At 30.4% G+C, this 13864-nt stretch overlaps 1 protein-coding gene and 1 long non-coding RNA gene across 4 annotated transcripts in view; one reads left to right on the forward strand and one right to left on the reverse strand.

Moving 5' to 3' along the window:
• The window catches only part of CCA (Crustacean cardioactive peptide), a 123511-nt gene extending 122158 nt beyond the window's left edge, over positions 1 to 1353 (forward strand). Inside the window, exon 4 of the mRNA XM_071177855.1 lies at positions 1104 to 1353. Coding sequence (XP_071033956.1) covers positions 1104 to 1115 — 12 coding nt within the window. The 3' untranslated portion in view covers positions 1116 to 1353. The remainder of the gene's footprint in view (positions 1 to 1103) is intronic.
• The window catches only part of LOC139425027 (uncharacterized), a 152161-nt gene that overhangs the window by 70487 nt on the left and 67810 nt on the right, over positions 1 to 13864 (reverse strand). The window lies entirely within an intron of this gene.

Raw genomic sequence — 13864 nt, forward strand, 5'->3', positions numbered from 1 at the left:
AGATCTGTAGTACGTGCCTGTATCTTCCCATGCACCATTCGTCTTTTTTTGTCTTATACATGTAAATATACAGTCCTTTAAAACTGAATGAATCATTTAGCGCATAAAACTTTAACTCTTCTATGACGCGTATTATGCAAACTAAATTTGTTGCTTGTCAAAAATAGTAAAATTTAAAGAACAAAATAATAACAATATTTATAGAACTTTATGAGAAAAACTGATTTTTTTTTCTCCTGTGAAAAGCCTTTTTTAAACGTCCTGAAATTTGTTGCCAGTAATAACTGTGTAATTACTAAGAAGTCGAATAAGGCGATACTAAACTGGTGCTAGTTTTCAGCCGGGGAAAACTATAAATTTTATTTATTTATTTAAGTATAAATTTTATTCAATACTTCACCAGCTACAAACTGAGTACTAATGGGACACATCCATTTCCCGATGCAGCCTTGATTTAAGCTTATTTAAAATTATCTTCAATTCAGCTCTTCGATTCCTAATAAGGCTGTCTTTCGAATACTCCAATGTAATACGAAATAATGCTTTTTTGCGACTAATATGCTATTTTTATAACCGCTGTGAGTTTGTAACTGCTAACCATGACTGTTAGGTCAAGTTTAGCCTATCTGAAGCCAGTGCTGTCTACGCCTATTTCGAAAATGTCACAAAACGTCAATATGGAGAAAAGCCACAGTTTTATGAAAATAAAAAGCGTTTATGGTCTAATTTTTTTAATATTTAAAAACTTACTAAGATGCTGTATTACTTGGGCTCATGAAAATTTGCAAAAACTGAGAATAATGTAGTGATTTCGATAATTTACCTAGGTAGAAAAATGTAACAGACTTGGTTATTTCTTTAAAAAGGTTTAATAACTTTTTAAATATTTAAGTTCTTTGTCTGTTCCAAAGCACAGGTCATTCTTCACGGCAAGATTATGTATATAGTTTAAAACCAATCGCATTGCTTCAAGTATGAGGCGCTTAAATTATGGTTTGGCGACAGAGCTTCGAAAAATAGCGTTAATACTGATAAATGAACTGTAATTTTATTTAGTGTAAATTGATATTATAATATGCACTAAATATTCTATTTTGTTTCAGAAAAGGAAATGAAGCTATTCGTAAAGTCGACCTCTCATTATCGTCCGTATGTCTGTAGATGAAGCTGTTTTCTCAGTTTTCTTTACATTATCACTGATTTCATAATTAAAACACACCTACTGTAATAAATTCTTGTTCGATCATTAGATCATTTAAATGCATGTTCTGTAATGTACCCGGATGGTGAAATAAATTATGATAAGCTGTAATAAACTGCTGTGAATAAAGTATGTAGCTTTTTGTTTGTAAATTCCATTTTATGTTCTTCGAATACAATGACATTTTTAATGGTACTTTTCATTTCTTCCATCTCGGCGAAGATTATGAAACGAAACAGACAGAATACGAAAAACGAATAAAACTTAATGAGGTAATTTAGTTATTAAAGAAGTTTTATTCAATTAGGCAAATACTGATAATTTTTGAACGTGCGTTACTTTTTTTACGAAAACATATTTAATTAAATAAAGGAAATGCTGTAATTTATTTCGAAACAAAAGGTTTAGAATGAGGAGGAAACCTCTTAACTCAATTCGTTTAAAAATGATTTTGCAACTATTCATTCATTACCTTATCTAACTTAACACAAATTAATGATAATATTATTAATAATCTTACTTGTTCATAAAGTAAATGGATGTCCTTATTTAAAAGTTTATTTTGTTAGCAATTACTTTTTCTGTGTATTATCACTTAAACCGTGTTTTATCAAAATCGTTAATAGCAATTACTAGTTTATTTTTAGATACATACCTTTTATAGAAAAGTTTAAAAATTTATACCATTTGTGCCATATTTAGTGATAAAAATGTACGAATTTAAATTTTTCAAAAAATTATTTTTTGAAGGAGTCTGAAGTAAATATTTTGTACATATTTTTAACAAATACAAACTTGCATTTTGTACGTTTTTGAAGAAGAAAAATTTACTGTTGTGAATTGAATTTCATTCATATTTTTTCTCAAAAAAATGACAAACCCTTTTGTCAATGGTTTTTTTATAATAGAAGGACTCGTTCTACCCCCTAATTATTTCAAGAAAAAAAATTAATTATTATAAAATAATCTATTTTGGAATTTTCTTTTATTTCTGAAATCGATAAAAATTGAAAAATTAATGTATTAACAAATAAGTTTTGGCCATTAATAAAACAAGAAAGTCTTAAGAATTCTATAAGTACTATGCTTGTTACTTAAGTTCTTATAAATAAATATTTGAATTCTGGACCGTGCGAACCATAATAAACTAAATTCCTTTATTTTGGGAAGAATGATGCTTCTTTTGAATTATTTCTTTTGTCAGCCTCAAATGTTAATATAATTTCTAAAATGAGCACTTTTTATAACCATACACTTACTATTAAACGTAAAAAATTACGTAAACTATATTATAAACACCAGCTAAAAAGCATTGAGGATAGAGAAGGCTGACTTTGAAGCTATTACTTAAGAAATTTCATTCCCTTCCAAAATATACATACAGATTGGAAATATCAGTCAACATGTTTCAAGATCTCAAAAATAGACGCCCATTTTAAGACTTGTATGACAGACGTGATTGAAAAGAAAAAAAAAGTGACGTGAAATACAAAACGTAAAGTTGTCAGTGATAAATAGAAAATAGTGGTGAGAAAAAAAACTAAAAAAAACCTTAGTAACCGAAAAAAGAATAAAAATAAACGTGGAAAAAGAACAAGAAAAACCACTGTGGTAGAGAGGGTCACATCAGGGTAAATACATTTCCATGATCTATGGAGAGGTGGTTTGAAACTAATGTCGTTAACAATGGAATCAACAATGATATGAATAAATATTTCGAGGCATCAAGATGAGCTGATGAGATTAGAGTGGAAATAATTTTGACATCGTCGAAATTAAATTAGCTATTGAAATCTAATTCAGAGATAAATGGATATCAGAACGACATATTAGTACATTACACACTAGAAACTTACACTGAAAAAGGACTAATGGAAAAGAACATCTAAGTTAAGGGTTAGCTTGTATTTATAGCCTTTTTGGGATCAAACTCAACCTCCAATCAGAGCATTCTGATTGCATGCGGACGTAGAAGAAAGCTCCTTCAGATAAATGCAATTACAGTTTTTCTTCCGTAGAATTTATGACCAAAATTCTAACAATGTGCAGCAATTGATGGTTTTTCTTATTCTATATAACGGACATATCTATCAAGTTCCTTAAATGTAAATTTTAAAAGGCGTCTAATTTGTCCAATGCAACCAAGGAATAGGGTAAATGCCCCAGCCTTTATCAAAAATAACAGGATCTTTAAGAGAATTACATTTTTGATAACAAGTCTAAAAATGATTTTATAACCAAACCAGGGGAAGATATTAGCAACTTTATAACAAACAGGTGGGGAAAAGAACTGTAAAATAACAAGTTATCTGTAAGAATTAGAAAGTGTGAGGCGTTTAGGTCTAGTGAAGTTATCGAGATCTGAATCAACTAAAGATGAATTAAATCCACGGTGAGTGTTAAGCTAGCGGAGGGTGTTAAGTTCGGAGTTTTAAGAAGAAGAGTCAGAACAAAGGTATAAAAAGGCAGAAAATTTCTGACAATTAGGCATAAAAATGACTTTAAAACCAAAACGGGAGAGAATATCAGCAATTTTATGACAAATGAAGGAAAAGAAAAACAATAAAAAAAGTTTTCTCTATGGATCAGAATAAGGGCGTTAGGGTCTCGCAAGTTTAGCAAAAACTGAATAAATTATAGCAAAGTTAAATCCGCGGTTAGCAGCAAGCGAACGGAGGAAGTTAAGTTTGGAGTTTAAAGAAGAAGAGTCAGAACAAAGGTATGAAAGGCAGAAAATTTCTGACAATTAGGCATAAAAATGACTTTAAAACCAAAACGGGAGAGAATATCAGCAATTTTATGACAAATGAAGGAAAAGAAAAACAATGAAAAGAGTTCTCTGTATGGATCAGAATAAGGGCGTTAGGGTCTCGCAAGTTTAGCAAAAACTGAATCAATTATAGCAAGGTTAAATCCGCGGTTAGCAGTAAGCGAACGGCGGAAGTTAAGTTTGGAGTTTAAAGGAGAAGAGTCAGAGCAAAGGTTTAGTGTCCGGAAAACAAAAGTATGAAAATCATAAATTTTCTGACAATCAGGGTGATTAGAATATGCATGAAGGGGCAAACAGATAGCAAAATGTTTACGATAATTAGAGGTGTAAAAAGGATCAGGATATTTAGTTACATGAACATCGAAAAATGATGAAGTAAAATTAATTTCCGCATTCATAGCAAATTGAATGTTGGAGTCAATTTAGTTGACAGTGGAAAGTACCTGAAAGTCAGTATCTCTGTCTACTAAGACAAACGCATCGCCAATACATCTTTTCCACCGAGAGAATATGAGCTTTTCTTCTAAATAATGCATGAATATGTCATAAAGAATGAATATGTCAAAGAAAGAAAGATAGATGGCTGTCCATGGCTCTCATTTGTTTATAGAATGTGTTTATAGAAATTACCATTGATTTGAAAGCCAGATTGCTGAACACAGGAATTGACAAGGGAGATAATATCGTTAATTTCAATAAAGTAGCAGTGAAATTCTTGCAACCATTGTTTTAAGCAATCAATAACACTAGAGATGTGGACATCAGTGAAAAGAGAAACAACCTAAAGAGAGGGAAAAGTTTTGTTGGAGAGGATGAAATGTGCTATTTGGGAAACAAAATTCATCGGAGTTTTTATTTGTATGGATATTGATGAAAGTTAGTTTTCCAAGTAGCACATCTTTCCCTTACCAACAAAGCTATACTCCCTCTTGATGTTATTTATCTTTTCATTAATTGTCCACATCTCTAGAGTTATTGATTGTTTAAAATAACGATAGCAATGCTTTCACTATTTGAATTAGCAATGCTTTCACTTAACAAAACTCTTTTATTAATGTTTTTCAAAAGAAAATGGCAGAGAATTTCATTATATCGATTATTTATTTATCGATATTCATTTCATTTTATTGATAAAAACTACAATTCTGTATAAAGGATATCCAAACATTTAACAAAACATGAAAATGAGTCCTTTTCTTCTTTGAAGATGGAGCAGTCGATAAATTTTGTCCTGGTACCCGTAAAACCTTTGTTCAGCCTTGGATGTAAATATTTCTTACTCCACAGCATTTGCAGCATAGACGCATATCAAGAGGGAAGATACTCAGAACCGGGCAAAACTCTTAACTCCTTTAAGATCAAAAAGATCTAAGATCAGAAATCATTCCTCTAAGGTAAAACCTGGATTTATCTCATGATCAGAGGTTATCAAAACAGAACAGTGCTACTTATCGAGCTAAATCCTTATTGTTTGTGAGGATATAAATCTTCAGTAACAATAATAATCTGGACTAGAAATAATTTTTATGACTATTATGACGTATTAATAAGGATAAGCCGCGATAGCTCAGGCGATAGAGCTTTCGCCTTCCAACTAGATGAATCGGGTACGATTCCCCAGCGATGGCTGGTCGAAACGAATCTGCACCCGACTTGCACCGACCACAGAACTGATTTGATATATACTCAGTGGTAGACGGATCATGGGTTAGAGTCCCTTTGCCGTCAGGCTATCTGTAGAAGGTTCTCGTGTTCTTCCTCTCCACGTAGCGCAAATGCGGGTTAGTTCCATCAAAAGTCTTCCACGAAGGCTAAGTTCTCTCAATACATGATTCAGGAGTTCCCTTTTCTTCTGGATTAGGTTCAAAATTGTAAAAGGCTACGGAATTGAACATTAATAGTCGTAACACTCAAAAAATTGGGTTGGCTGTTAAATGACGGTTATAAAATAAAAATATTAATAAGGATAGTATAAAAAGAGATCATTAGAGAGCTAATGTAGTAGAAAAACAAACAAATCTACACAGACGCCGTGAATTAATCAACAACACGCCAATATGATAGATTCTTACTCTTCTCCAGTAAAGAGCAATTCAGAGTTCTTAACCTGGAAAACAGAACTAATTTCGTCAAAATCGGGATGCCTGCTTAAATCCCACTTTCAACACGGTTACAGATTATATATATAATGTGCATTAAGAAAAATAATTTTTGTTTCACAAACACTTCTTATTATAAGCTGATAGAATAATCCTTGAGAAAATTGCAAATCCTTTAAATAATAAGTTGCTCATATCACGCCAGAATGCAGTAAAGAAGATTTTTGTATCAAATTTTTTCGCTGCCAAATTTTTTGCCAATACAACGATGGCTCTCATTCTGTGATTGGGCTAAGAAACTTGCAGCTTAAGTCAAAAAATAGATTCTCCTGAAAGAATTTTCAACAGAATACCTTGGCCCACCTTGTCATGCCCTCCATGCCAAGTATGATGATGTTAACTTGTTTCATGCTATTTTTTCTCACTTTTGATATAGTTTACACATAATATTCTGCAAAATAACATTTCGCAAAGGATTATAAAAGTTATCAATCTAAAACTATATCCGATACAACCAGAGCATCATAGAAAACTATTGGTTACCACGTACAATTTACAAATGAGAGAGTACCCATTTTTTCAATATCACTGACAAACCGATACTAATACATCTGAATACTATACGAGCACAGGGGTTAGCGTAGATTGGACTCCAAAACTTTATTGGTAGAATCTTCCAGAAAATATAGCAATTTTCAGGTCTAAATTACGGCACGAATAACCGGCTAGTATTCAACAAATCATGGGTTTAAACCTCAGACAGTTCATAAGAAACTCACAAATCAGAAGACTATTGCAATTACTAACATATTAATGCTTTATTAAGGCACGTCCCTATTTATATGAGATTGACGACGGAACCCGGAACTTTGCACATGATTCTAGACAATAAGACTAAAAGACCAGAATAACTCCAATCCGTCTTATCGCTTCGAAACTCAAATTTTTCAGAACTATCATTTTGTCGCCAAATGGTCGCCATATCTTCAAAATTATTGCCAAGTCGTCAAAATGTTGCCAAATAGATTTTTACTTAAGAAATGTATTAAGCGTTATTTTATCTCTAAGTTACACGATTTTCTTGCAAATTTTCGAATTAAATTGTTTGTTTAGATATTTAGTCTGATAACAAACTATTTTCAAAATTCAAATGCTTAAAAATTCGTTACAATATCATTAACAAAAACCTGATACATTTTGTATCGGATTTAAACACAATATAACTAGCAAAATTTCATAAGTTAATTCTGACTGAATAATAAACTAAATGTAGTAGTACTAAACAAAACCAGCAAAGTTTTCAATTTACTCCTAATAATTTCAGCAGTTGTCGAAAGAATTAAAAAAAAAATTTGTTGTAAGAATTGAGTTATAATTAAACATAATTAAATAATTTAAATATAACACGAAAACCAAACAAATTTTTGGTGGAAACTTAATTAGAATGCCTATGACAAAGCGAAAAAATTTTTACAACTTCAGATATTAAGGTCCAACAGAACTGATTTGAAGAAAATTGCCCCTTATATAGCTCCTACCTTTTAAATAAGAATGAAATAGAAATGTATTGTTTGCTGTAATCAGTAAAAGGAACAAGAAATGTATTCACTAAGCTGGAAAATTGTTAGAAAGTTCTTTAACAGATGGCTGATGTTCCGTTAACGCTGGTAACTAAAATCTAAAGAACGATATTTTAAAACAACATGGAGTTGCCATTCTCACTACATGAGATTCACGCATCTCCGATCGTCAGCAAAAGATGGTGAAATATATCTGTATCCGAAAATATCGCGTATTGACCGTATAAAGATAAGCTCAGTTGGCGCTAGGGGTTAAAATTCGCTTTAAGAATAGAGATTCGCTTTAAGTTTGGAAAAGTGCGCCAATATTATTATACTTGTAGCGTTCTTTCAATTCGAACGTGGCAAACCTTTCACTTTTTCTGTGCTGTGATATTATTTTTCTTAAATTTGCTTTCGGCTCATAACCTGTTGGAATTTATAAATTACAGAGAACTTATAAATGGTAAAATTCGCTTAAATTTGATAAAAAAAATTGCAATAAAATTAGAATATCAAGCCTGTTTACACATCACCTCTTAAGCACGACATGAGCGGAGGGATACACCGGAAGTTTTCTAAATTTCTTCCGGTTTTAGGAAGTTTGTTAATGTTTACTTCAGTCAACCATCCGTGTGAATACTGGAATTCGAACGAGAACCTGGTTGGCGAATTTTTCGCGTGTAAATATATTTCACCAATCAAGTTCTCATCCGCTTCGAATCTCATACTCGAATCGTGCAAATATTTACGATACAATTGGATACCTGCACGTTACGTCATCATGGATATGAATCCTAATTGTCTATTGAAACATGACATTTATTCATGAAAAGTTTTTTCCCATTCTATTTTGAGTAAGCCTTACCCGTCAAATAGGAATTCTCCTATGTGACACATTCTATATTATTTTAAATAGAAAGATTTGGTTTATTTCTTACGTAACATAAAGAGTGGCCCAAAGTAATATGGAACCTTAACTAATTATGAAACGAAGTTGCCAGATACACAAAAGAAAAATAATCAGGGTTACTATAAAATGCATAGGCAAATAATAAATCTAGGTTAAATAAAAAACGTAGATAAGAAAAAATATATTTTAACGAATGCGATACGCAAACCGATGCTGCATCTAATTAATTTCACTCTGAATTAACATTCTAACATATGTGGAGAAACTTAAATCTAGTTTAGTTTGCAATATCTAGAATACACGCCATCTTTTTTATAAACAACCATTTGGCGCTAAAATCAAAGGTAAGATAGTTGTGTATCAGCGATCTTCTTAAGAAAATAATTAATAAAAGTAAATGCCAAACAATTATAAAATTAGTCGTTATTTTTCCCTTTATTTTTAATTCGGATAAAAATTTTCAAAATTTGATCAAGTTTCTTTTTTGGTGTGGCAGAAGTCGAATTCTTGGCCATAGATGGCGCCACTGAAAAACAAGTCACCCTCTGCCTTAAATCAGCTCGGTGCTAATATGGCAAGTGACATTAGAACCCACCCACCAAGCACACCATACCTACACCATAGTATAAAGGCAGAAAATTTTTTTATGCAAATACACTAAGGCGGGTGTAAGAGCGGTAAATTGTTATTAACCTTTGTGTCACACTGAGTTTGGCGAGTAACAGGTTTCAAAGATGTACAAAATGGGACCCTTCTTACTTCATTTTANTGAGTTTCTGTTTTTTTCCTCGTTCAAAAAATATGTGTAATAATAGAAAGGCTCTACATTATAGTCCCATCACAATCAATATATTTAACAATCAAGCAATAATATCAAATTTTTAATAATATAATGTTAATATTCAGCAATAAAAAACACGACAGTTTACTTTAGGTGGATTGAAATAGAATTGAACTTAAAAGGGCTCCATCATTTTCAGTAGCTTAGGGCCCCGCCAAGCTTAAATCCGGCCCTGTTTTATACTATGACGTGGATCTCTGGCGTTCATTGCCTCTTTTTATGAAAGGTTAATCATTGTGTAAACTATTTCACTAATAAAGTACTGCTCTGAATTGGAAAATGTTGCTTTTTTTAGTGTTTTTTTTTTTTTTTTTTTTTTTTTNTTTTTTTTTTTTTTTTTTTTTTTTTTTTTTTTTTTTTTTTTTTTTTTTTTGTCTTCAAAGTATGAAAAAAAATTTGAATTTCTAAATTTAAGATCGAAACTAAAAAATAAATCAAAAACAAATGAAAAAAAAAATTTTTTTAAATTTATGTCGTTTTAAACATTAAATAAACAAAAATCATTGAAGTTAAATACATTAATCTTTCAATTTTTTGGGAAATTTTTATAAATAATATATACTTTGAATTATTTATCAATTATAGAAGCCAAAATTTTATTTACATTTACAATGTACGATAATTTTTTTTTTGTTGTTTTTAGAATTTTATTAACTGTGATTTAATTTATTAACTGTGATTTAATTCTATTAACTGTGATTTAATTTATAATTTTATAATTAAACTATAATGCAATTTGTGCATTGAATTGTGTGAGATTTAAGTCTGCTAATAACGGATAAGATGGCGACACTTATCTCAAAACTTACAGGAAGGTAGCATGAGCTAAAATTGTGATGCTGCCATCTGTTATAAAATTTCTAAACTAAATAGAGAGTTCAAATATTACTTATTTTAAACATAAAAGTATTTAAATGAGCTTTTAATTCTCAATTATTTTTTTAGTGTAATTAAAATGCCAATAGAGAAAGGATTTATGTTAGAAAACTTATTGTATTTATTTATATATCTTTTTAGCTTTTTATTTTGTTAACTTCTCAAAAAAGAAATTCTCCCATCTGTTATAGTGAAATTTATTTTAGGAATCTTTCTATTTGTATTGAAAATACATTACTAAACTCATTTCTGCTCAAGTTAGGGGTAGGTATTCAAAATGTGCAGGCGAAAAGAGTAAGATTGAAATGCGATGCTGCCATCTGTTATGAAATTATTTTACTAAATGGTGATTCAAATTGTAAGTATTTTAAGCAAATCCTATATATATGAAATTATACGAATAAACTGAGATTTTAGACACCAATATTTCTTAATGTAACTCAAATACCAATACAAAAATAATCAATTTATGGTAGAAATCAATTTTTTAAGTTATTTTTACTTCTGAGATTTGTTGCTTTAGTTATTTTTAACACCTAAATTATTTTATATATGTTTAAAATATTTTATATAATTATTTTATATATGTTTTTATATATGTTAGATATGTTTTAAAATTGCTAAACATAACAAAAAAAAAAACAAAAACGGTTTCTTTGAAACTGAAATACTCAATTTCAGCTTACATATATTTAAAAATACGAAAAACAATTCTATACATGGAAAGAATTTTCATAAATTAGTTATTAAAAAAAATTAAATATAGATCGCTTTTTTAAAAATTTATGAAACAACTTCCATGTGGTTGCACCACTGATTAATACAAGATGTGGAGGAATAAAACACTAATATTGATTTTTGCTCAGTTGGGAATTTGATTTTCATATAATTTATACTTAGTTAGAAAAAGATCAGATTAGAAAAATAAATAATTTAAGAATAAATATTTTTTCCAATAATTCGATTTGGTATTAATTTAAAAATAATCATATGCCTAAACATGAATAGCCTATTCTTATGACCAGGAACGATAATTTTTCATACTTTTGGATATTCATATTTTAGGTTCTAGAAAATGTTGATTTGTTTTGCTTACTTTTCTCGTAGGCATTTTTGAATAATGGATCAACTGCATATCATTAAAAAAAAAATTTAAAAGAAAGAAATAAATAAAAAAAACGGAGTAGATTTCATGTTCACATTTTATACTAGTCATTTTCAGTGATCGGAACTTGTTTTTTTCCCTCAGTTGACTACAGTTACTTTTTTACAAATGTAAACAAAAAATGTGTTTTACAAAAAATTTACTGATTACAAACTGGTTTCGAAATATAGTTATTAATAAATTACTTTTAGGAGACGAATTTTCCAATTTACACTGATTATTTACACTGATAGTCAAAATTTAAATAAAAAAGAAAGGAAAAGACAAGTTGAATATTGGAAGAAAAAATTCGTAAAAAATGGTTTAAAGGAATAAATTAATTAATTTAAAGAGCTATTAATTTACTTTAAGATTTGTTAGAAAATTATCTAATATCTATGCTTTTATTGCTCCAGTTAAGTTATGTTTAAAGCTCCACTTAACTTACTGACAAGAACTAAGCAAAGTACACAATGGACATTTTCATTACGTTCGCACAACATTTGCACCAATCGGATTTAAAAACTAATAACATTTATGCCATGTTTCTTTACTAAACTGTCATTAAAAGTAGTTTTAAGGAAGTTTTCTATAGTTACACTCTTTATAAATAGATTAAGTATCAAGGTTAAGCGATTTTCCTACTATCCATACTTTTCTTCTCTGCGCTACCATGGTTTCGGTAAATCTGGCATTTTCCACAACTCAAGTATATTTCAATATTTTACCGAAACGTACTGCCGTGGGGGAAAAAAGGCACGTTTCGCTGAAACCATTGTAGCGGATTTAGAAAAGAATGGAGAGCTAGGAAATTGCATAACTTTAAGACACACATTCTATTTATAAAAAAGTGTAATGTTTCAATCAAAATTCAATTATTTTCTCTTCATCAACAAAGGTACATTTTTATTATTAAGAAATAAAATTGGTACTTTGCATGCTTATTTTTTCGTCCTTGTAACTTGTAAGCTAATAAAACAAAATTTTTAAATTACTAAAACACGCAAATGCCTTAATTACTTTTACGGATTTGAAACATAGATCAAATTTACTTTCCCAATTGTCAAATATGCCTAAAAATATTGTGCTTTATTGTAAAATACACTTTAAAAATGTGTATAATTATGAAAATGAAAAAAAAATTTAAATCTTCACAGAAAGAGAATGCATGTCTTTGCTCATAGAATTTTTTGTAACCCATTTAGTAATGAAAACTTTTGTTATTTCGAAATTTTCTTAATATACAAATTATGTTATTTATGTACAGTAAGATTTTGTAAAAAAAATAAAATTGGGAGGCTTCGCCCCCTGCTCGCTCCGCTCACCAAACCCCATAGTACGGTAGTTTCTCATTCCTTTTTTTTTTTTTTTCCTAAATTTAAAATTTACATGTTTGATCATCATTCATCAAAAACAATCATTATTACTATGATTGTATATTAGAACATTTTATTGATGTGTTAATCGTAACAGAATAATCGATTACTTGTATTTGAAAAATAATCAACTGCACTTGAAGAAAAAAGTGCTTAAACTTAGGAATACAGAAACTGTGGCACAATAATAAGTAATAGATGACAAGTCATTTTATTAGTCAATACTCTATAACAGTGTTCCCCAACCTTTTTATCACCGCGGACCCGTCAACGTTTGATAATTTTACCGCGGCCCGCTGGTGGTGTGTGTGGGGGGGGGCGTTGATTGTTTATATTTTAGATTATTTCGATTTGTTAATTTTAATTTAATTGTATTTAAACATGCCTTCAAAATAAAATGCAGTTACACCAAAAAATAAATATAAAATGATTTAACATTTTAACTTACTCGAGCTTTAAATCAATGAGAACCCTGAGCTTTTTTCTTTGCAATGAGAATGTTCCATCCGGGGGTAATCGGATACAATGACTCCCGAAGTGTGTTGCTTATGTCCAGTATATTCCGTTGCTTTGTTTTGGTTGCTGTTACTGCAGAAAACCCAGCTTCGCACAGATAAGTAGTCGGAAATGGCAATAGGGATTTAAGTGCTGTGGTGGCAATCTCGGGGTATTCTGCCATGTCTTTAATCCAGAACACCGGCAGAGTTGTTGTCTCGAACGTAGTTTTAAGGCTGCCGTCGTCATTTGCAATCTCCAGCCGTTGATCTTCTTGCACACACATGCTAGATTCGCCCGATTTGTTGACAAATGGGTCTCACATCCATTCCTTACCAGATATTTTTAATTTGGGGTATAAACCTAGGAATTTAAATTCAGTTTCAATGAAGTGAACTGCCCGGTACCATTTGTACCGCGGACCGGTACCGGTCCGTGGACCGGGGGTTGGGGAACACTGATCTACATTATTTCATGATAATGCTAAGAAAAATAAACACTATAATTATTATAATCCCAGGGAAGTAATAAATAACAAAAAACAATTCAGATCGAATATTCCCACAGCTTCAGCATTGGCTACTAATGTA

The sequence above is a fragment of the Parasteatoda tepidariorum genome, chromosome 2, assembly GCF_043381705.1.
Source record: "Parasteatoda tepidariorum isolate YZ-2023 chromosome 2, CAS_Ptep_4.0, whole genome shotgun sequence".
NCBI lineage: Eukaryota > Metazoa > Arthropoda > Arachnida > Araneae > Theridiidae > Parasteatoda > Parasteatoda tepidariorum.